The 24,156-nt window shown below is 42.7% G+C and overlaps 2 protein-coding genes and 1 long non-coding RNA gene across 4 annotated transcripts in view; 1 reads left to right on the forward strand and 2 right to left on the reverse strand.

Moving 5' to 3' along the window:
* The window catches only part of LOC308196540 (uncharacterized protein), a 35,722-nt gene that overhangs the window by 8,673 nt on the left and 2,893 nt on the right, over nucleotides 1–24,156 (reverse strand). Inside the window, exon 2 of the mRNA XM_080595668.1 lies at nucleotides 3,191–3,317. Within this exon, the coding sequence (XP_080451794.1) occupies nucleotides 3,191–3,317 (127 nt within the window). The remainder of the gene's footprint in view (nucleotides 1–3,190; nucleotides 3,318–24,156) is intronic.
* DHRS7 (dehydrogenase/reductase 7) overlaps nucleotides 1,246–24,156 on the forward strand; it is a 23,810-nt gene continuing 899 nt past the window's right edge. Inside the window, exons 1-7 of one of the 2 annotated variants that reach the window (XM_080595667.1) lie at nucleotides 1,246–1,316; nucleotides 2,295–2,362; nucleotides 10,652–10,804; nucleotides 16,854–16,960; nucleotides 17,803–18,042; nucleotides 22,387–22,509; nucleotides 23,901–24,119. In XM_080595667.1, coding sequence (XP_080451793.1) covers nucleotides 1,261–1,316; nucleotides 2,295–2,362; nucleotides 10,652–10,804; nucleotides 16,854–16,960; nucleotides 17,803–18,042; nucleotides 22,387–22,509; nucleotides 23,901–24,119 — 966 coding nt within the window. In that variant the 5' untranslated portion in view covers nucleotides 1,246–1,260. Of the gene's footprint in view, nucleotides 1,317–2,294; nucleotides 2,363–5,088; nucleotides 5,299–10,651; nucleotides 10,805–16,853; nucleotides 16,961–17,802; nucleotides 18,043–22,386; nucleotides 22,510–23,900; nucleotides 24,120–24,156 lie in introns of those variants that run through there. The other variant, XM_080595666.1, reaches the window with a different exon arrangement.
* Nucleotides 7,815–10,645, reverse strand: LOC308196543. Its single transcript, XR_013952273.1, has 2 exons — nucleotides 10,306–10,645; nucleotides 7,815–8,931 (listed from the first exon to the last, which is right to left on the reverse strand). It is a non-coding gene; the product is annotated as an uncharacterized lncRNA (long non-coding RNA).

Here is a 24,156-nt window from a genome sequence, read left to right on the forward strand (position 1 = left end):
CTAACAATGTATATAGCTGTCAGAAAGTGTACAGAAAAGGCTTAAGCACAGTAACCCATAGGCCCTGCACATCTTTTGTATGCGTTGTTGGCTGTAATTCATGCTTAAAGCAACCAAACTACTCTTACCTATTATAGTATATGGTATGCTATGTATACAGGGGAAGGTGTCCCTGCCTGTGGCAGGGGGTTGGAACTAGATGATCTTTAAGGTCCCTTCCCTTCCAACCCAAACCATTATATGATTCTAGTATTTGTTAATGACTGGTTCTGCCCTAGTTTTGCCACTTCCAAGTCTATAATCGTGAAGACTGTGATCTACCTATCATGAAACATAGAGGAATGCAGTTAACAAAACCAGTAGAGAACTTGCTCTAAGTGTTTAAACAGAATAGAATGGGGACACTTAGATCTGCAGAATTCAAGGCCACTTTTATTTATGTAATTACATATGGATTAAAAGACCCAAGACTAGGCAGGGCATATAAAAATTCTTGTTTGTTTGTTTTCCCCCGTTTAATAAGCCAATCGTTACTCAATGGAAATAATTTTTCATAGTCTTGCTCTGTGATCATGGCAGTACCTATAGTATTGGACATATACAGCTGATATATCATAAGACGATTAGAAAGCTCTGCAAGTCTTTTACAGTGAACCTAGAAAAAATATAAAGTGTCACAGTTATTAATACTTTGGTAGTAGGCCAAAATTATTTCTTTGTTTCAGAAGTATAACCAAGTTATAACTATGTCTTCTTGTAACTGTAGAACTTGTCTAGATCACCTGAACCTAAGGAAGACACATAATTCACTACTGCAAAACTAATTCTTAAAAGTAAACAGCTTACCCAGATTATTGTCACAGGCCTATCTTCAGAAAAATAAATAAATAAAGCATGTACTTTACAGATCATGTCCCACTGAGCCCAAAGACATGTAAGTGCATGCATATTGTTTAAAACATAGTTAAGCACTTCACTGAGTAAGGATGGGTTGAGACAGATGCTGAAATGCCTTGCCAACTATGGTTTAAATAATACCCATCCATACCTTCCTATAAGGTGATGTTTGCAACGTGAACATCATGTTTTTTTAAGCTATCACAGGAGGATTTATGAGAGACTGGCACGTCATTTACTCATTTCTTTTGTGCAGCTGAAACTTGTACATTTTATGCACTATTTAAAGCTGTATCATCTCCAGCACTGAAAAGACAACATCCATCTTACTTCAGCTGATGTCGGTGGGAACCCTGAAGAAAGATGAATGTCCATCTAAGCTTGCAATGGGACAAGGAAACAGATAAAAGGATTGGAAGGTCAGTACCTAAAGCATGAATAAACCATTTCATTAACAGTATAAAGGATCAAAACCAAGATGATAAAATCAGTTTGAGAACAGATGTAAGGTGCAAAACAACAGGATCATGGGCAGGATGAGAACAAGGACTTGTCATCCTCCCCAGTATCTAGAGAAAAGCCTATCCAGTCCTACCTGGGTGTGTTGACTTGGCACTATGAAAGAAACACATATACACCCTGATGATACATTCTGACAGGTCTGATATGCATGTGTTTATAAGCTTATATCTGATAGGTCTATGCATTGCATAAATTTGCTCTAAAATAGGATGGATTTATGATGCTATTCCTGAAATTCATTCCACTCACCTTTGGCTTTGGGTTACAATATGGTTATTGGAAATACAACTAGAATATGAAATTATTACAGTTCACATGCCTTAAAAGTTCTACCGTGGTGGGCAGATAACTGTAAGATAAATCTCCACTTAATCTTTTTTTAGTGTTGAATTCACATCATTCTGATTTTACTTCTTATTCTTTTTGTTCCTGATGGTTGTAATGCCATAAACATTGTCACACAGAAAAAGCTATGCAAATACTTAAATAAAGCCCTACCAAAACAGGTCTAATTGGAATCAGAAAGCTGAAGAGCACTACTGGAGTTCCAGATTTTCAGTCTACTGTAACATTTTTCTTCTCCATTTAGCAGCATGAATAATATTGCACATTTATTATTCATTTACAGAGGTCACCCGAGTTTATATCTTTGCACCTGTGCACAAGGTCTTCTTAATATTGTGTGATTGCAGAATAAATATACAGAAACAGTAATCTAGTCAAACGTATTTCTCTCTTATTGCTTTGGGGACAAAAGGCAGCTTATTTTGCTTTTAATTATATCAGGTGCCAATATAATTTGTGTATCTTTCAAGAATAATGCATGTTATCGTGTTATGTTCAGAGTTTAATTGATCTGTTATCTGCTGCCACAGAGTCAACAAAGGGAGCCTCACCAAGGTTCACAACAGAGCATGGAGCAAGACTGTGACCTCTCATACTGGTAAGTATTTCCCATTTTGTTTTCGGAGCTTTGCAGTTCAGCTTCTCTTTGGCTCTTGAACTTCACTACCACAGTTCGGTACTTTGTATAAATATCAGAACATGTTTACTGGACTCCAAAGTGTCATCTGCACAAATCACTGAATAAAGTGCAATGGACCTGTCAGGCATTCTGTTGATGTTCAGGTTGACTTTGGTAGATTGACTCTTTAATCCTCAGCTAGACTTTTAAAGACTTAGCAGTAATGGCCTCTTCAGAAAGTGAAAATTAGTTTCTCATGTGGAATCTAAGCTCAGGCTTAAAAAATACTTTTGGTTTTCCTTGGGAACTTAGATGTTGATCAAATCTAAGGGCCTTGTTATGTTGTGATCCTCTAAGAGATGTTTCATTTTGCTTTGGTACTTTGTCAAACAGCTCTTCTCTAAGCCGTTGCTGTCTCTGAAGCAACAAAAAGAGTGTATGTTACTGTCAACACTCAACGTTGTGCTTCCAGCAAGGAAAGCTAGAGCACTGCTGGCCATCAAGGTGAGACTGGAAGCAGGGAGCCCTGGGCTCCCATCAATCTTTTGCCTGTTGCTTTGGGGTTTAGAAGAAATCATCTCATAATCTGGCATGATGCTGATGGTTTACAGCAAACACATGTAAATGCCACAGCCTGTGGTAGCTTTACTGCTTTTTATCTGTTGGTGTCTCAGAAGAATTTTTTCAATAGGCTTGGGTGTGTATAATTAATATAATTTCTTATGTATATTTATCTATCATTCAGATAATTCATATAATGAGATATTTAGCTTTTATAAGTTGGCAAACACCAAGAATGGGTATTACCTTGTGGAGGACCTTGTAACTTTCTTCAGTGCTCTTCTTCCCATGCTCAGTATGACACTGAGCAAGCACTTCATGTCTGTCTTCGTAATCTTGGGCATAGGCAGTAAAATCTCCGCTGATGGTGACTCTGCAAGTGTACAAATGCACAAGATTAACAGGAGAAATCTGTTTTACTCAGTTTTGTTGTAAAAAGAGGGGTCAAAGTATGGTGTTATATCATGAATTCTCATTTTTCTCCAACCGTGGGATCCTGGGACCTTGTGAGCTTCTCCTACACATCCTTTCTCTGTTCAGCCTGAGCCACTGTACACCTGTCTCTTTTGGGATAACTGGGAAAACTCCACTGGGAATATATTGTGCAGGTGCAGTGTGTATCATCTTCCCATTTTATACTTCCCATTCCAGTATGTTGTGACACAAAGCTTCACGATCCCATGCACATCACCTGCACTTAGCACAAGGAGAAAAAAGCCCCAGAATATTTTTACCAGAGAATATAAAGATCTGGCAGGTGCAGACAGATGAATTTTGCAATGAGCAAATTTGTTCATCATGTCCTGATTTTTCACAGAGAAGGAAGCAAAATATATATATATTTTACTTGTTAGTTTTTTTTTTTAATTAATTACTTGTTAGTTATTTGTTTCATGTGGCACTAAGGTTCCACTATGCTATGTGTTGCACTAACTCTAAATAGTTCTCAACTCAGTAACACATGAGAAAGCAGAAATGCAGTAAAGAGCTGTCATCATGATGTGCAACTGTCTTTATATGGCAGTCAAAGTTCCTGAGTTACTCTGGGTTCCCCTTTTATATGTTCCTGGTGCTGTAAAAGACTTTGAAACACAAAGGTTACATGAGTTACAAGCTCTGCAGCTAAGCACTAGCAAATCTATGGTGAAGAGATGGTGAAGCAGATGAGAGCGAGGTACTGTTCCAAAATGCCAGCCTCTGGTCCTTGTGGCTGTCCCACACCACTTGATTCAGAGCCCAGCATTTAAAACCACGGTTTGAAGTGTTGGTCAAAGCAAGAGTAGGCGTTTGCCTCCAGTTGGCACAGTGGGAGGCTCAGCCAAGAGGAAGATTGCTGCACAGACCTGGATGGGGAAGACCTCAACGCTGCACTTTGAGCTTTAGTTGGTCTATTCTCCCACGTGCCTGGTGGCAGGACGAGGGGGAATGGGCTAAAGTTGCGCCAGGGGAGGTTTAGGTTGGATATTAGGAAGAACTTCTTTACCGAAAGGGTTGTTAGGCATTGGAATAGGCTGCCCAGGGAAGTGGTTGAGTCACCATCCCTGGAGGTCTTTAAGAGACGTTTAGATGTAGCCCTTAGTGATATGGTTTAGTGGAGGACTTGTTAGTGTCAGGTCAGAAGTTGCACTAGGTGATCTTGGAGGTCTCTTCCAACCTAGATGGTTCTGTGAGCTGCAGAAGGGCACTGGCATCCACCGGGGAGCCTGAGGGGAAGAGGGTTCGCAGGTGTCCCCCTGAGGCTCTCCTCATGGTGGGCACCGGGTTTTGATCTCCATACACCAAACCCAGACCGCGCTGGGCACCTGCCCCAGTGCCTGTGACAGGGCAGCCTGAGGACGTGCGGCAGCCAGCGCTGTTCACAAGCCCGAAGCCAGCCAGCCCTCCGCTCCCCTCGGGGGCACGTCAAGCTGGGAAAAAAAAAAAAAGAGTCCCCCGCTCCCAGAAAACAACCTCCAGCCCCTGTCACACGCACGGCCCCTGCCCTACAAACCCCAGCCCTTATCGCCCAGCCTGGACTGCGCCAACCCCGGGGCCGCGTTACCACCCAACGGGGCCCGGCCACCGCGGAGCCAGGGCCCGTGACGGGGAAAAGGGACGGTGGCGGCCTGCCCAGCGGGGAAAGGGGTTGGAAGGGAAGGCGGGGAGGAGGAGGCGGCTCCTGCCTGGCGGCGGCCCTCATAAAGGGGCGCAGCGGGCGGCGGCGGGGCGGATGGCGGACATGTCGTGGGGCTGCGGGCTGTGCCAGCTGCTGGCGGGCGGAGCCCTCCTGGCCCTGCTGGTGCAGCTGGTCCGCTGGCTGCGGGCCGACGGCGACCTCACGCTGCTGTGGGCCGAGTGGCGGGGGAAGAAGCCAGGTAAAGCCGGCCCCAGGGAGCGGCCGCCCGCCGGGAGCGGCCGCCAGCCCGGAGGGAGGCTCCGGGGCGCCGAGCGGTGGCGGCGTTTGAGGCGCTCCGTGAGGGGGACGGGGGATGGCGGCGTGCGGGGGTGAGGGGGGACCAAGGCAGCCGGGGCTGCAGTCGCCTCAGCTCGGCCGATCCGACCACAGCTGCCCCCGGGGCTCGTTGAACGATAACCCTAAAAGCAGTATTTTCAGCCCTCAGTAAGGTGTGGTGACCCTCGCACGCACAGCTGCAGCTCGCTGCAGGGCAGTGGCGAAGAGACCCGTTGAATAAAGTAATCTAAAAGCAACTTTGCAGGGCTCGCTCAGCCCCCAAAGTATTGTTTTGCATTGTTTCCGGTCAGATGTCTGGTTCTGGCATCAGCCTGAGTGATAAGCGAGGCTGTCGGGTGTGCGTGTTGCTCGGGGAGGCTGTGGTGTGCCGGGAGAAGCACAGAACAGGGCACAATAAGAAAAGGGGACGCTTAATATAAGTAGTAGGAATGAGTTAGTTCCTCGATTTCTGATCACCATGGAAGGGATTCCTCGTGGCACCCCATGCTAGTGTGTGCAGGTGATGCATGTTCCCCCTTCAGGCACTGCTCGGACCTCTCAGGAACCTGCTAAAACCTGCGGGTGAGGGATGGACAGTGTGGGTCAGAGAGAGAAACTTTGAGTTTTTCTGGAAGAAAGAAAAACAACAACAAAAAAACTCTTCCTAGTCTCTTTAGCTTCTGTTCCTTATTGCATCTTAAAGCAGATTTCGGTTTCACAGTAGTTCTGAAAGTGTTTACAGCATAATAAACATGAATATTAATGCTTGGATTAAATGGGTTTCCTCTTCAGAGGATTTTGCCCCAAAAGGCATAAGGGAGCAGCACCACATGATTGCTGTCTGTGGATTTTCCTCACTTTTCTGTAAGGTGTTGCTTTCCACACTTGTGGTTACAAAGATTCAATAAAATGCCTTCAGCCAGGGATTTACAGCTCTTGCATGTGTTGACCTTTCTAATCTGTCTGCAATTCTGCCTCCTTGTAGACAACCAAAGATCTTTAAAAATCCTCAGTTTTACTTGCATTAAAGAGGCTTTTGATCTGAAGAGTCACACATTTCTGAATATCCCACCTCAGCTTAGCCAGCAGCTGCAATTTGGGGTGCTGTGGGACATGCTGGGTTTGGGTGGTTGGGGTGAAAATGGAGCAGGTGCCATCAGTGACCACACAGCACCCTGTTCTCGCGTCTGAACAGCTGGGTGGAGAAGCTGATCTGGGAAAAGATGGGATAGGGAACACTATAAGCTGTCCTGCGTGTGAAATGAAATTGGGTGATGGGTTGAGATGGGGAGATAGGACTGTCTTGGATGAAGGAGGGTCATTGTGTTGGGGGGGAACTGAGGAGTAAGGGTTTGTGTTTGAGACAAGGATGCAGTAGGGGATGGTCGTGCAGGTGCAGGTTGGCATTGGGAAGGGGCTGAGAGAAGAGCAGGGCAAGTTCTGTGAAGAGTTTGTCAAGAAAGCCATTTGAAACAGGAATCTGGGACGTATTTTTTAGTTCTAGCCTAGTGGGCATGCAACAAACCAAGGGTGAGGATGGAGACCACTTCAGGTTGGACAGAAGTGGGAGAAGGTGGGGATCATCTCCCTGTGGAGTTGGGTTGGGAGTGTGGCCCAGACTTTGAGATAAGTCTGACTTCTCTTTTCAGTAGAAGCTTGCTGCAAAAGTGCTAGTCTGTATACTGGAGAACAGGAAAGTGTGCACAAGTAATCCAGCTCTAAGAATACTAAATTTAAATATGTGACCAATCTGTAACTGTGTGCAGTATGAATTTTATAGCAAGTCCATCAGGTAGCTCCCTTACTATAAGAAAAGTACGAAAAATACCTGTGTGTCGACTGTGCGAATATCATGGAAAGACTCAGGGCAGAGAAACAGGATAAATCTTGATAAATATAAACGGAACTGAAGCTTTGTCTTGAGGGATCTACGTGCAATGCACATGGAGATTTAGGAGCTCTCAGGTGGACACAGAATTATTTGAAAGTACTTTTCAATCTCATTGGAAGCTTGGAAGCCTTTCAGTTAGTCTCTAAAAATTCCCACATACAGAGCAATGTAGTTTTAGCTGTTTCAATATGTAATATAAGGAGCATTGGTAAGAATTTTGTCAATGTAAGCTTCTTTGCTCTGCAAAGTGGTGAACTGCGTTTTCCCCCCACCCTGGGCCTCAAGTGCTTGTAACTAACTGAAATATGCAGCTGAAATGGGAGCATTTAAGTAGCATTTTGCCGATAGTTCTGCCTTGCACATGTGATAGTGGTGTCACAGTGCTGATTCTACCTGCTCAGCGAGGAAAACAAAAGGGACAAACACTAGAAAAGGTCTTTCTTCAAATATGTTCCTGTTTTTCCTCCTCCCCACATTGTGCACGCAACATAGCATGTCTACAGACATCTCTAGGTAAGTAGCACACGGGTCAGGTGGAGAAAACTTGAATTTTAATCAAAGCTGTTGATAGAGCTGTTACTCTTTCTGTCATTATGTTTTGTTACAGCTTCCACAACATTAGTATGGGTGTTGGAAGTTTTTGCAGATAAAAGTACTTATCAGAAAGCAGACTCTTATCATGTTTCTTTATCTTGAAAACTATAATTACAAAGCATGGCCTGTGTAATAGGTAAGACGAGTTCAATTCAGTGATTCACCTCTGTAGGGAAGCATCTGGATTTCATCATTGGAAGGTGCTGGATTATTTCCTGTGATCTAAATATTTGTGTGATCAGGAGACAAGGGTTACGGGGTGCCAGCTGACTTCCCTTAAGTGTTGTATTTCATTAGCTGATCAGCGGTCACTCTAAGTGGTGTGCTTTTCACAGACAGCATGGTATTACCGAGCTTAGTAGGATCCTTTTACATATGTATATATGAAAACTGACTCTTTAAGAATAATAGTGTGATTCTTCATGGTTCTGGGGAAAATGTCCTGCTTTAGACTTCCTCACCCCAAATATTTTCATGAATAAAATGAAGTGGTAGCCTTGTGCCATGGGAGCTATAAAATGATGGAGAAAAAAAAATAAATCCAAACAGAGCTGAACTACAGAAGCACTTGGAATATTGCAGTAGTACTCTGTTCAACCTGTCATTTGTTATGCCTTGTAACACAGTAGTTAATGGTTAGTAAAAGTATAATATTTTATTTTTCAATTTGGCACAGTTAATTTTTAAACTTATTTCCAGTTACAACAGGACATTTATTCTAGAACAAGCTAGTTGCTTGATAATTGTTCTACAACAACATTTCAGCTAGGTTTTGCACTGTACTAATTTCCAGTAGATCAGTGTAGGGTAACTATCAGCACTCAAAAATCAATGAAAAACCTTCCTCATCACAATTATTCTGTCCACAGAACAAGATCCTGAATAACTACAGTGAACCTGCTCAAGGCAGGTTGAGAACAGGGAAACTGCGTGGTGGGAGGAAGTGGATTTGTTTTCAGTAGCAAGAAGAGATGAGTGTGGTAAGCAGGGATGAAGGCATATCCATGTGTGCTTCTGTTCAAGTACTGTTTGTTTTGACAGGAAACAAACTGTGTTTCAACAGAAAACAACCTGCCAAAAAAAATAAGAAATTAATCTGAGAGGTAAACTCTATGTTCCTTGTAGTTAGCCCAGTGATTTGGGAATGTGTTGAAATAAAACTGTAGGAAGAGAGCGTGAATAAGCTTAAGTGACAGCAGCTTTCTGATATAATTATTATTAAAACAATTATTCCTACAACTTCAGGAATATCTCTTTCTACCTCCCATGTTCATAACCTTAGAATACATCTCTCATTTGGAAAGTGACTTTAAAAAAAAAAAAGAAAGAAAGAAAAAAATAAAACAAAGTTTGGCTTTAGGAAGGATTTTTCTTTGGCTAAAAAGTCAGCTTTCTTAAAAATTAATAATAATGATAGAAAAATAATACCTGGTGCCAGTCCTGCAAATTCAAGGTGAGCCCTGATAGTCAGTCTTGAAGTCTTCAACAAGGAAAAGGGGAAACAAGATTTTGGTGCTCATCTCTTCATTGGATTTATTATCATTAAGACTCAAAACTAGAAATTTGAAACAAAGTAGTGTAGAGAGAATCAGGAACTGATCCTGAAGCAGGAGGTAAAAGTCATCACAGCCACTGGCTTTAGTAAAGAAGTATTTTTGCTAAACCGAATGAGCGGGTAGGTTTCAGTGAGCTGACAAATGCTATTCTGGCCTTTTTTCAGAATAGAACAGGCTTTAAATCCCAGGAACTGAATTTGACTCTGCTATTTGAATTATAATGTGAAATCTTTCTTGGTTGGTTAGAAATAGTTGGAGTGCTGTGTTAAATAGAAGACAGAGCTCTTCTCAGCAGCTGATCAGTCCCAGATTTTTTACTGGCACTGACGATGAAGAAGACGTGCAAGTTTTAGTCAGTAATACGTTCTGGAAAGTGCTCTGATATTAGTGATCACTCATCCTTAAATCGTGTTCTAGAATCAAATGAGTAATTTTCATCCATCTATTTTATTTGACGATTTTGGATATACGTCTGGAAATCTAAACCTTTTCCCAGGTTCTAGGTGTTTCATGGGGTCAGGAAGGGGGGAATGCCTGCAAACAAGGGGGAACAGGCTACAAGCAGAGGAGTGAAGGAGCAAGATACCACTGTTTTTACTAGAGGTTTAAAAAGCATGCCTGGGCAGGAACTGTGAGCACGCAGGAAATTCATAGGTGAGCTTACGCCATGGGAACTCGGTGTACTGTATTCTGGCCAGTGCAAGAATTAACCTGCATCAGACACAAAACGAAGCGGATGAACACCCATTCTGTTTGTTCTGATAAGCTGCCTATGATCAGAGAATTTTCTTCTGTCAGCAGTTACTTAGGACCGTTTTTGAGGTAGAACATCTATTGGGAAAGGTTTGCTTAGGCTTTTGTTTGGATTTGCCATACAGTAACCGTTTACCTGCCATTTCCAAGAATTCTCTTCTCCATTTTCCTCTGAAGCTCTTTTTGATGAGGTCAGTGGATATGCTCTGCAGGGATGAGTTGCAGAAACGCAATCTAATTTCTTCCATCAGGTAGATAATTCATGTTTATTCAGATTAGCCGTGGAACAAAGTTCAAGTAGCAGAACAGCATGGAACGATTTCACAATTGCACATGACCAAAAAATAAAGAAGTCAGGATTTTGTAACAGCCAATATAGTGGAGCATATGTCTTAACAGTATCAGAGTATACCTCTGCAGGGACTTAAATGTTTGTTCTAGCATTGGCAATGTGTGAACTGCTGCCTTGTTTCTCCTGACAGAAAATGAACTGCGTGGCAAGGTTGTCTGGGTGACAGGAGCTTCAAGTGGAATTGGAGAAGAGTTGGCCTACCAGTTGTCAAAGATAGGAGCTTTGCTTGCCATCTCAGCAAGAAGAGAAGATGAACTGGAAAGAGTGAAAAAGAAATGCCTTCGTAAGTATAAGTTACCACTTCGTGCGAGCAGTTCCGCTCTTGCTGTGGTGGGGTTGCCACAGAAATACTAACCCACAAAGCACAGGAATAAATTTCATGATGAAAGTGAACTTTATACATAACTTCACTGTATATTTGAAGCCAGTATTTTGTTTTCTTGAGAGAAGGCTTTGTATAGGTTTGTGGTATGAGAGCCCTTATAAGCTGGTGTGACACTTACTATCAATTGCAGCTGGTCTTACAAGTTACTGAATACATACAGTGGGGAAGGGAGGAAAGAAATTGAGGGGTGTCATCCTATTCAGAAGCAAACAATGTAGCTGCATGCTACTGAGAAGTCTTCTCCCTTCGGGTTTGTGCCTGCTACAGTCAGATTGACAACTGTCAAGGAGTTTCCTTTGGAAAAGGAATGAATAGAAATGTTCAAAAAAAGTCGTTCTGAGTAAGTGCAGAGAAGAGGATCTCCTATAGATTGAGAGGAACATGTATGAAGCAGGATGTTTAACTGTTCCAGTTATCTTTCATATGCCTGCTGTGTCAGTAGTCTAACTTCATTCCTCTTCTTTATCTTTTTCCCTCTGTTTTCTGGCCTGGCTGTGGGAGGGACAGGCAATGAATTAATGTCGATAAATAGAAGTGTTGAACATGATTACTGTATCTCTTTCTGCCTATTTGCCCTCCATATTGTTTAGTGACTATATTATCACACTGACAGTTTGTTCCTAGTAATGTTGATCAAATGTCTGCAGCGTACTTGGAATGCTTGCTAGTGAATGTTGAAACGTTCATTTGGCTTAGCACAAAAATTCCTTGAAATCTCAAAGTTGCAGCAGGTTACTCTGAAAATCTGACAAGGAGGTTTCAAAAATGCACTGCTCCTTATTTCCATTTCCTGACGCTTCAAAACAGCTGTTACTTAAATAGATACCTTCAAAAAGAAACCAGGGCTGTCAGATGATGGTGTGGGTAAGTGGTAATTATGGCAAAAGTCAAATGATATGATGCAATATTTAGTGGTCACTAAAAGCATACAAATGCACTTACGTCTGTGGCCATTTGTTGTCATTACGACACTGATGGCACTGGATATGCTGGCAGGAGCTGGAATCTGGATGTCCATTTTCAGGCAGCGTTTGTATAAGAGCAATGTGCTAAGGAACATTCAGAAAACTTAGTTCAATTGATATGAACCAAGAGCACAGATCTGACTAAAATAATTTCTGCCCCTGCCAGTTTGAAATAACTGTGTGAATATCATAGCTGTGCTATATATTAGTCTTTTGTAGCCACGTGTTTTGGAAAAATATGCTACTGAACTTTCTTAGCTATAGGTTAGATTAGTAGGAATATTGGAAACTCTGCGGTAACCTGTTCAGTAACAGGTACCCTGTATTTTCTACAGCCAGCCTTTAGGTAGTGGAAGAGAGTATTTGGCCCTCTTGCCCCCATACTCCTCTCTCTAAACTCAGCCTTCCACCCCTTTTCTTAATTATAAGGTGTGCTCGCTCCTCTAGCCATCTTGGTGGCTTTGTGCTGTGGTTTGATGGTATTTGCTGTTAATGAGAGCCCCAAATTGGACACTGTACTCCAATTGCAGTCTTAGTGCCATGTAGAGGCACTTAACAGCCACTTCCCTCAATCTTCTCTTGCTGTTGCAGCTCAGTAGCATTTATAATTGCAGGAGCTCATAGCTGCACGTTGAACATAAATCAGCAGGCTTTTCATCAGGACCTCAGGCCTGATACCTCGCTATTTGGACACCGGTTTGCAGTACTGCATCATGCTGTTCTGTCCCAGGTGCAAAATTTTTCATTTGACTTTGAGCTTAATGAGGTTTGTCAGACCATTATTATATTTCGTTAATATGCCTCTGAATGGCAGCCCCACCCTCCAGCATAGCAACTACTCCTTTGAACTTGATGTTACCTGAAAATTTGCTGAAAAACAGTGTTTTATCCCATCATCTGGGTCATTAATGAAGATATTAAAAGATACTGTCCATGGTGGGCTACCACTTGGAACTGGTTACCTGTTGGACTTTGAGGGGTTGGTTGATCCAGCCTGGTTTTCACTTACACTGTAATCCGTTCACCTAGACCCCTCACATTTCCCCAGTGTAGCTACGAGGATGCTGTGGAGGCCAACATACAAAGCTACACAGTCAAGACACACAGCATCTGCTGCTCTGCCCTTGTCCACAGAGCCCGTCGTGTCATTGCAAAAGGCAGTTAAGTTGGTCAGGCAGTGCATGTCCACAGTACATCTGTGTTGGCTGAGTCACTTTCTTGTCCTTCATATGCTTGGAAATTGCTTTCAGGAGGAATTGCCCCATCTTTTTCCCAAGGACTGAGCTTAGGCTGTGTGACATTTGCTTTTTTCCAGCTGCTGGTGAGCTCCTCCAAAGATCAGTAGCGTTGCAGTGATGTTGGTCAGCTCTCATAACTCCTGGCTGCATGTATTGCCCTGTTTGGATGTCCAGTTTGTCCCTAAATCGGTCATCCTCTGATGTTTGTAGTATTTCTTTCCCCCAAGGGCTATTCTCAGGGCTGTAGGAGACCTGAGAGATCTGCCAGTGAAGGTTAAGGCAGAGAAGGCAAAGAGCAACTCATGTTTTTCTGTGTCACTTCATTGCCATCCCTACTCAGTGGTGAGCTCACTGTTTTTCGGTCTTCTTTTTGCTGCCACTGTACCTGCAGGAGCTGTCCTTGCCCTTTGCATTCCTCACCAGCTTTGACTTCTGAGCTTCAACCTTCCTGATTCCATCCCTGCACGCTTGGGCATGTGTCCAAGCGCTTGCCGGGTGCTGTGGTTTCACACTGGTGGGAAGCCGAGCTCCACCACACCACTCTCTCACTCCCCCTCCTCAAAAGGATGAAATATGATGGACAAAAAAAAGCTTGTGACTTGAGATAGGGATGGGAAGATCACTCAACAGTTACTGTCATGGGCAAAATCAACTCAGTGTGAAGGAGACTAATGTAATTTGTTACCTATGAATAGGCAAGAGCAGTGAGAACGGAAAACAACACTGCTCTGTCCAGCTGTGGGTCCCCTGGAGCCGGCTGGAGCTGGCTCTGCTCTGACACAGGGCAGCTGCTGGACTCTGCTCACAGAGGCCCCCCTGCACCCCCCTGCTACCAAAACCTTGCCACATAAACCCCATAAACTGGAGATAGTTTGTCCCTGCTCACACCTCCTGTGTGTTTTCCTTTTGCAGTTGAGTTCAAGAGTATTTTGTAAGGCTTGAGTAGTGTGGGAGGGGTTAAGACTGAGCTGCCACACGTAACATCAACTTGAAGTTAGCTGAATTATATGGCATAATTGGAGCTAATAAGCTTTAACATGCCTATGGTAGGTGCTGTACACAGCCACAATGTAACTAGATAATTTACATATTAATGTCACAAGCAAGCACATTTATCTTGTGTATATCTGATGTCATAAGAAAACACTGTTTTAAGTCAGCTTTATTTTTGCAGCTATCTTTCAAAAAATATACTCAAAAAAACCCTAGTTGGCTTTGGGTAATTGTAATAACTTTGTAGTAAGAAAAAAAAAAGGCACAAAACTTAATGAATCATAGGAAAAATGTTAGAGGACCTGCTACTTGGTGGTTGGGCAGTTTGATCCTGCTCAGATGTAGCAGAAAGCTGCTGTGTAAGGAGACTTTAAAGGATCTCCCAAAAATACAGCGTATCAGAAATGTGCTCTCACAGCTGTGTGAAAGTGGCTTTTCTTCTGGGGAGGCTGAGGCTGAGCGCTCAGTTTCAGATGTATTGCATCTGGAAGCGGATGCCCACGTGCTGTTTGTTTTGCCAGCAGCTGGAGACACGTCAGTATAGGACGTTAGCAACATCTGTTAGCGTTTGTGTAAAATGGTGAGCCCGAACCCAAGGTCTCCCACTTGGGAGCAAGGGTTTTCTTTTCTTATTTTAATGGTTCCCTTGAAAACATCAGTTTGGTACAGTAGAGGGTTATTAGTAAGGGGAATGGAGAACATAATTCTGAAAATATGTAAATTGGGACACGCACATTCCTTCAACGCAAGCACAGTTCTGGTTATCTGCCAGGAAAACAAGGAGATGAGTGGACAGCAAAAGAAGCTTAGAAAAAGGGTAACAAGAATGTGTGAAGTTTTATGAAAGCTGTCTGAGGAATGACTACAGCAAGGATTCTTCACCCTAGAAAAAAGTGACTGTAGGAGGCTGATAGAAATCACAGACTCACAGCATGGTTTGGGTTGGCAGGGACCTCACAGCCCGTCTAATCCCAGCCCCTGCCATGGGCACGACCCCTGCCCCGAGCCCAGGCTGCCCCCAGCCCCATCCAGCCTGGCCTTGGGCACTGCCAGGGATGGGGCAGCCATAGCTCCTCGGGGCAGGCTGCGCCAGGGCCTCACTTTACTTTCAGAGTAAAGAATTTCTTCCCAATATCTAATCTAAATCTACCCTTTTTAGTTTAAAACCATTACTCCTTGTCCTGTCACTCTACACCCCCAGCTCCCTCAGACTGTCCCCACAGCAGAGGTGCTCCAGTCCCTTGATCATCTTCGTGGCCTCCTCTGGACTCATTCTAATACTTCCACGTCCTTCTTGTGCTGGGGCCCCAGAACTGAATGCAGCACTTCAGGTGGGGTCTGACGAGAGCAGAGCAGAGGGGGACAATCCCCTCCCTCGCCCTGCTGCCCACGCTGCTGTTGATGCAGCCCAGGACACGGGTGGCTTTCTGGGCTGCAGGCACACGTTGCCGGCTCATGTCGAGCTTCTCATCCACCACCACACCCAGGTCCTTCTCCTCGGGGCTGGGAACATGAGGTAGAGGTGTAGTTTAACCTACAAGGATTTTACTGCTGTCTGTAATGGAATAGAGGGAAAGGTAGGGGGGAGGAGGGAGCACTGGAAGGAGCAATGCATGGAAATATGGTAGTTTTAAACCAAACATGGGTTTATTGTATCCAGTTACCTAAATACTAGCGACCTTTGAGCAGAGGCAACTTGTGGATTTCAGTAACCTTATCTGTACATCACTGTAGAGACGAGGTTCAACCGCACCTGTGTATGCAAGACGTGGTAATGAAAAAATAAGAGCTTTAAGCTCTCTCTCTAAAGAGCACAGCTGGTCGAAGGGGAGCAGATGTACTTAACTGTGGCTAGGAATCAATTTAGAAACAAAAAATAGCACCATCAACCTAGTATGCATATATATATATATATATTTAAAAAAAAGTTATGTCTGGTTTAAAAAATGGAAAGATTAATATTGAAGGTTTTATTTTTGTGACTCATCTGCCCCCAGACCCCAGGGGCAGCAAATCACTGCTCAAGAAACACTTTCTGTGGAAAAGGTCAGTTGTTGCAGAGTCAGTGGTGAAAACACTCAACATGAAGGCTCGAACTTGATGACAGCTGCCTTTTATTGCAGGAGGTGGATGTGTTGAAAGGTCTTGGTTAAACAAAAACCTTCTTGTAGAATATCTCAGGTTGGAAGAGACCCACGAGGATCATCATTCTCCTTCTACCCCCTACAATAAACCACCTTCTCCAGACTTAGCCCTAAAGTTTGTAACTTGTATACTTGTATAAAAGCTTGTATACATGTTGTGGTTTTGGTCTAATGTGTACTGTTCCTATTGTCAGGAATAAACACGCTTTAACAGTTGACCTACAAGGAAAATGTCAAGGCTGCCAATAAGCTGAGCTTCAGAATGGCTCAGTGAAAAGTTTCAGTATCAAGTCATCCTGTAACATGTTACTGTCAACTATCGCAATTTAGTTGGAGAATTGAATTGTCTATGTTGTGATACCCAAATCTATTTAATAAAGTCAAGCCTTTTAAAAGCCAAAGATGATAATGAGGAAAAAAATGGTAGGCAAAGATTAAAAATGGATTCTATGTGGAGATCAAAAAGACAAGAAGGCATTTTAGTTTCAACTTTAAGTTATCGTTTCTTTATGTCTTTTTAGTGAAAATGTGGGGTTTAAAAACCCATTTCCACAGTTGTTGTGTTAGCAATCTTACTGGTTCTCATTCACTTTATGGTTGTTTTTAGAAATCAGCAACTTGACCGAAAAAGACATCCTTGTTCTGCGTCTGGACTTGACTGATAGAAGCTCTCATGAAGCTGCAACCAACAGCGTTATTAAGCATTTTGGCAAGGTAAGGTGCACCTCTGGGGCTGAGTTTCTTCTCAATCTTCTATCCCTGCATTTATGTATGTATTTCACTTTTATTCTATCATCTGGTAAATTCAGCAATGCTTAAATTCACATCTTGCTTAAGTTTTGGTATTAAACGTGACAAAAGTACTTAAATTCCCATCCATTCTGTTGCTTACTTTTCGATTTCAGTAGGTTCTGCAGAGATGCAGCAAGGAACAAATAATCACTGGCCTGTACCAAGAACTAAAAATTAACTTGCTTGATTTGATTGATCACTTGCTTGATTGATCACTGAATTTCTGGTCCAAATGGAGTGATCCTCAGCTGTATGTTCTAGGCTTGAAATTGTGCATGAAAGTCAGGACCTTTATTTTGTAGTTTTGGTGAGGCACGTAATTTGGGTTCAGAGCCGTATGGGACAAAACTGGACATCGGGCTTACCTTGTTTGGTGCGTAGTCTTTTGGACTGCTAGTCCAGAGTTAAGACAACAGCAGTCAGATCTGACCAACACTATGCACAATGGGCAAAGCTTCAAGCTAGGCCTTTAATCTGCTGGTACTTTGGTGTCACAGAGAAATTATTGGTACCGGATTTGTTCCTTCTGTTCTTTAATCTAGTTGGTTTCTAGCTGCCAGTGTTCCTGTGCTAGGAGTTAACACTGTTTGGCATCAAACACCGTTCCTGTTTTGTTGTCTCCACTGGAAATCAGCCAGCCCACAATTCAAAGGGGGAGGCTAGTGGGCGAGACTAGGGGGATGAGAATAGTCAGTTAACAATCGCCTGAGTGCAAATATTAAAGAAAATGTGCTATATTTATTTATCGCTGTATCTTTCCTGAGATTGATGTTTTGGTCAACAATGGTGGACGTTCCCAACGCTCCCTGTTCATGGACACAAACCTAGACGTCTACAGTGCAATAATGGAACTTAACTACCTCGGCACGATCTCTCTAACAAAGCACGTCCTGAAACACATGATTGAAAGGAAAAAGGGAAAGATTGTGACTGTGAGCAGCGTGATGGGTATCATGGGAGCCCCTCTTGCCTCTGGGTACTGTGCCAGCAAGCATGCTCTGCAGGTAAGTTACATTTCTGAATTTTATTAAGTCTTCTGTGCTATACCAGCATCAGTTTTAGTGCTGTAGCAGAGGAATTTATTCTGTGCAGAAAACAAAAGTCTTACCTGAAATTGCACACAGCATATGTAACTTTCTCAGGTGCTAAAAGTTATACAGAATTGCTCTGAAATGTTCTGAAACTCCTAGAGAATGATTCTGGACTGAAAGAATTAGGGGAGGGTGGCTCTTCCTCTGGTTTCTAATTTTTGCAGCCTTTAAAACATCTTTGAATTGAACTTCAAGCCCTTCTTCAGCTAACAGCACTGTAAATTCCTCACTACGGAATCTGCTTTGTTTTTAGCAAAACACAAGGTGAGCCTAAGGGGACCTTGACTCAGAGCTTAGGAACTGAGTAGCCATATATCCAGGACATGATACCAAAAGCAGAAAGAGATGAAATAGAGACTAGCTTAAAACAAAACAAAACAAAAACAACAAAAAAAACACAGAGCTCTCAAACAAATGCTTTTTTTTAAAACAATAATAAAACTGGTATGATAAAAATAATGGTGATGTACACTGGTTTGAATAATACTGGTATTATCTAGAAATATACTTTTTTTAAAAAACATACTGCACATGTTTATAATAGTGTGTCTTCTGGTAAATGGGAGACTTCTTACATTTTGGAGTAAGAATTTCTAACCGTGGAGCACAAGTGTAAGACAAGAATGTCTGTGGTGTTCTCTCATTTATGCCAAAACTCTTACTCCATAATAAATATATAAAGCCATTTGAACTCACTGAACAATGTTTGATATCAAAGGCAGAGAAACCACACAGAAGCTTACAGCAGTTCTTCTGGACTGCACGTGCAGGGGTGGATAATGGGGAAGGACTTGCCATGCTGCTCCTGCGCTCCTTCTGACCTAGCTCCACCATTTTCCCCAAGCAAATGGATCCCATCTGCCTCTCCTCATCACACGTACCGTATGCAAACATGCAAATGGTGCTGAGCTGGGAGAATTCCCTGCACGTGCTACTTGGAGTGTGGTGCAGGAACAGCAAGCATCGTGCTTTAAGACTCGTCTTAATTCAGTTAGGGAAGAAAAATCCCTGGTGAGAGGTTTTTAGACTGTAAGAAATCTACAGTAAAGTGAGAACAGTGATTGGTAAAGCAGACTAATGAGGAATGAGGCTTCCTGTTCTGGCTAGGAAGATCTGAAAGAACCTTCCCAGCAGTTTTGAATGTTGCTGTGCTGTGAAGAACTGGCAGCTCATAGTGCCTTAGGAAGGCAGGCACACTGTCTTCCGCGTAACACTGAATTTTCAATATTGGTTGGAACGATTTTTGAAAGCCATTTCACTCATCCACAAAAACATAAAAGAAAAGCGGAGAAAAGTGTCTGGGGGGGGAAAAAGCTGCCTTTATCGTTGCGGAATCATTTGTTTAACTAGCAAATTTATTTAGACATATTTGTCTTTCACCACTGTTGGACTTCCTGCTAATGTACGTTTTGATCTCAGTAAGCTAAACTTCAGCTGTGCTCAGTGATGATTTTAAAAACAAAAACTGGCACGTTCCTACTCCCTGCTGGATTTAAGCACGTGAGCAGAGTAAATAACTTTGGTTAACCTATTGGATCAATATCTTTTTAACAATTTGACTAACAACAACAAACATGTAACTAGTGGCTGACACTGCAAAGCCATTAGATGCTTGAAAGAATGAAGATGTAGAAGACTGTGGCAGGTCTCTGCTAACAGAAAATTTTCAGTTAATGACAGGGAGAGAGCTGCTACCCTTCATTTAGGTGGCAGCGATGAAATTGCCCATTAGAAGCCAGCCTTTGATTTAGGTCTAGTAGATTGAAATTAGAAGAATGCAGTGAGCAGAAGTGTGGGCTCCATTTATGCTCCTTTATTTTAAAGTGTTCTTTCAGTTGAATTATCTCTTGGCTGTGGTGCTGTTGGAATAAGCGTGGCTAATTAGTTGCAGAGGAATTCATGTGTTGCTTTAAAAATTCACAGAATGTTGAATTTCATGTTAGGACTGAGAATGTGGAAGAAGCTTAAAAGAAATAGTTCACTAAAATGTCAGGATTCATTAAAAAGAAGCTAACTGAACTGCTTATACCTTTCTTATCTTCTGCCTCTGCTCAATAACCAGTCCAGACTCCAAATCTCTTTTCTGGTTTCTTTCACAGTAACCCTGTAAATACTAATTCCAAGGGTTAAAACATGTGATTTGCAACACAGATTTTGAAATCCATATTGCAAATACAGACTCAGCCTAAGAGTCTCTACCAGTCTAGAGTTAGGACTAGGTGTGAACCCCACAAAAATACTAAAGCTTTTTTGAGATATCAAACTTCACCAGTACAATTCACATAAAGGAAGTCTGTCAGAACAGCCGTCCTCTGCAGGTAGCCGAGTAGCCCATCTCTGATGATGACCAAGAAATGACTAGAGAAGCTGGGGAAAAGTAACACAGCATAAAGTGATGCTTTTCATGTTGTGTCTTCCCAGCATGTGTCAACCTAGGGTCTTCTAGGTCTTGGACTGCAGATCACATTTTGGCCACCAGTTATTAAATGTATGTCCCTGTCTGACACGAATTCATCTGTTAGTGGTTGTTTTTAAAATTCATGCCTTGAAGTCTACCACAGCTGACACAGTTAATGCTGCAATTGGAGGGGGGAGGGTGGAAGGAATTCTGTTAAGAATTAAACTTTGTTCTTGAAACAAGCACACCTCGATTCTTGCCAATTGGAATTCTTCATAACAACATTGTACTAATGAAATTACCCTTTACTTAGTTCTGGAAGGAGAGCTGCAAGAGCATGAGTCAAGTCCACAGGAGTCTGCGTCTGACTGTTGCAGTTTCTCTCCTGGTGTGATGGTGCTCGTGGAGATCATACACTGTTCATCTAGCTGTAATTCATGTAATTGGTGGCATGTGGAGTGGGTCAGAAATGGTGATCTTCAAAATGTTCCTTAATCAGGAACTTGTCTAATAGGCACATGGACTGCACTGAGCAGCAGCTGCCACTGTCTGTTCAGTCTCTGATCATTAGGGAAATTCTAAAGTACATTTTTGTCCTAGCAGAAATCATTTCAGCCTTTCCCAGTCTTCTAGGATTGGGTTCCTAAGCTGACAAGGCCCAGAGGTGGGCCTCGGTACTTAGAAGTTTAAAGATTTGGTCGGTGCTTTTACAGACTGTTGCTGCTGAGCCCGCATTGGATCTGCAAGCTGAAATTAGCCACCAGCAATTGGGAAATCAGAGCCCATGGTCCTTTCTTGGTTGTAAGTGTGCATAGGCATGCAGCTTGTTGTCTAGCTGTAGTGGGTTGTCCCAGTTGTCCTCTTCCGTGTCATTGCAGGAGTGAGCTGACTGATCCTAGTCCTATATTGCAATTTAGTGAAGAGCTCTGGGCCAGCCAAATCATAAATCTGTACTGCGGTGGAAGTTTATCAGCCTGTGCTGGCCTTCTCTCTCTGTTGTGACACAAAATTATGTGCTAGAATAAATACAGGGAGCTGCTGTTAGCCAGATCGAAGATAAGACACGGTATGTTGTTTGCTAAATCGTAGCTCAGCAGTGCTTGAGCAGCAACTTTGGTAGGTGGCACATTCCTGAATTGGTCTTGTTCCCTGTAACAGCTGCTGTCTATACATGGATTGCTAGAGATTAAGAAAATTTGTATCCTGGTAGTTTAAGGAAAATAAATACTTAGAGCTTTTGTAATTGAAGTTTAACTTAGCATATCCCTGAGCTGAAATAAGTTTTTTGTCTATGTGGATGCAAATTAACACAGAAGTGTATTCAGTGGTGTAGAAGTACCCCCCTAAAATGCCAAGTTGTTCCTTCCACTTAGTATGAAAACTTCTTCCTCTTTCTCTCTTATATATACCACTTCGTGGAAACACTTTAAAAGCTTTAACCTCACCACAAAGAGCAATTCACCGGAAAAAAATAATTTCCACAATATTGCAGTTCTTGCTTAGCAAGGCTGAGCACCTGTATCCAAGCTACTTGCAGCAGGAGCTAACGATGTGCCACACCCACAGTAAGGAGCCCCCACAGTGCTCTGAGAGAGGGCCTGGCCCTCGGTATGGGGACAGCAGAGCCTGGCTGTGGTGTAGAGAAATTACTGTGTGATTGGGAAGTCAGATCCCTCAGTGATAGACATAATTGCAGATAAAATTGTAAATTACCCATTAAATGTCAAAATAATAGGAGTTGCTTTCAGTAGAATACTGCTATCTTTATGGCATAGAAATAGAACTAAAATCTGTAGTTAGTGATACCTTTCTACATAGGGAGATGCAGCAGAAGATCACATTACAGCCTCTTCTTCTAGGGCTTTTTTAATTCCCTTCGGACGGAGCTGACTGACTACCCTGAGATAAGTATTATCAACATATGCCCAGGACCTGTACAGTCTAAGATTATACAAAATGTCTTTACGGAGAATCTTTCAAAGGTAAGGACTCTAAATTCTATTGTGATAAATCCTACTTTTTACTACAGTGATCCTTTGGGGGTTTTCTTGTTTTCTTTTTTTTTTCCCTCTCGCAAACACAAACCTCATCTTCTCACCAAGACATGCTTTGAGTAATGCAGAACCCTGTTTTTGTTGTGTAGTTTTGTGGTATGGAGTCCATACTAAATGAAGCTGGGGAGCTGTTACACCTTCTCTCTTCCAACATATACAATCCCCATCTAGTAAAATTTACCGTACAGTTGCCCTGCCACAATTCTGGGGGAAAGGCCAAGATTTCCTAGACACAATTCTACAGCGCCGAACAGCGTCGCATCTGCACAGGTAGCTTTTTGTTTGCCCTAGTCACAACGTCCTCTGTTCGGTTGACTTTGGTGCAATTGTTGGCAGAGCCACTAGAGTCAGCTGAGGCGAGGCTTGCATTCTTTTCCTGTTAGTAGTTGTTCAAGGATGAAAAGCAAAACCTTCTAATTGCTGTTGTTTTTAGTAGAAGGCTTGTCTAACAAAAGAGCTGGCAGAAATTATTACTGTGATACATATTGGTAATCTGTCATAAATTTAATTGATCTGAAGCTCAGGAGAACCCAGCAGTAAGAGGGGAAGAAAAATCTTCCATTGTTCAATGGAGTTCTGAAAGAAATGTTGGCTTGCGAAACTGCATACTTTCACAAAATATGTACTTTTTCAGCAATCTGGAAATCTTGCAAAACAAATTCCTCAGATTTCAGCATGGCAAAAAAGACCTAGGAGGAAGATGGAATCTAGGCCATAATTGCTTTTGCTCTGGGAAATAGAAGAACAGATGACAGAGCAGTCTGTTATTGCTGGAGTGAAACTCATATAAATTCACAGGGCTGTGGCTTATTTCACTACGGGCTACATATGGACAAGACATCACTGCCACTGAAAAAGCCTCTTGCTCTTCTCTTGAGATAACTGCGCGCAGAGCTGGCAGGAATATTAAGTTAATGGGGGACATGTCCTCATGTACTCATTTGATTACAGAGTAACTTGCATAATGGGGTAGGCAGCTAGGAAGAGGAAAGTTCTCATTTCTCAGAGCCTTCTGCTGCAGAATGGGTAACTTGCTGATATATCTAATTTAAAGTATAAGTCAATGCAAAGCAGAAATAGATTTTGAAGGTTTCTTTTTTAAAAAAAAAACTTTAAATCATCAGTGGAGACACTAATTTAAAGGTGCTTTATTGAAGGGTGTGTGTTAAAGGAAGGTGGTAAGCATTCTCACACTTACTCTACTTTTGCACTGTGGAGAAACTCCGACTGTCTGCTGCACAGAGCCTGGCCCTTCCTCTCCCTGTCCCCCACAAACAGAAGCCCCATTTTAATCCCTGCCCTCTCTCTGCCTTCTCCAGTCACTAGAGAACAGCGGCGACCAGTCCCACAAGATGCCGACCGACCGCTGTGTCCGGCTCACGCTGGTGAGCACAGCCAACAACCTGAAGGAAAGCCTGGATCAGCGACCACCCCCTACCTGGCCCATCTGCTACCTCTGGCAGTACGCGCCCACTTGGGCTTGGTGGCTGATGAACAGAATGGGCAAGAGGAGAATACAAAACTTTAAGAGCGGCGTGGTAAAGTTTATTCTTCTTTCCTCCGCTTGCTTGCGGT

This window comes from Anser brachyrhynchus, assembly GCF_964034855.1.
Source record: "Anser brachyrhynchus genome assembly, chromosome: 5".
Classification (NCBI taxonomy): Eukaryota; Metazoa; Chordata; class Aves; order Anseriformes; family Anatidae; genus Anser; species Anser brachyrhynchus.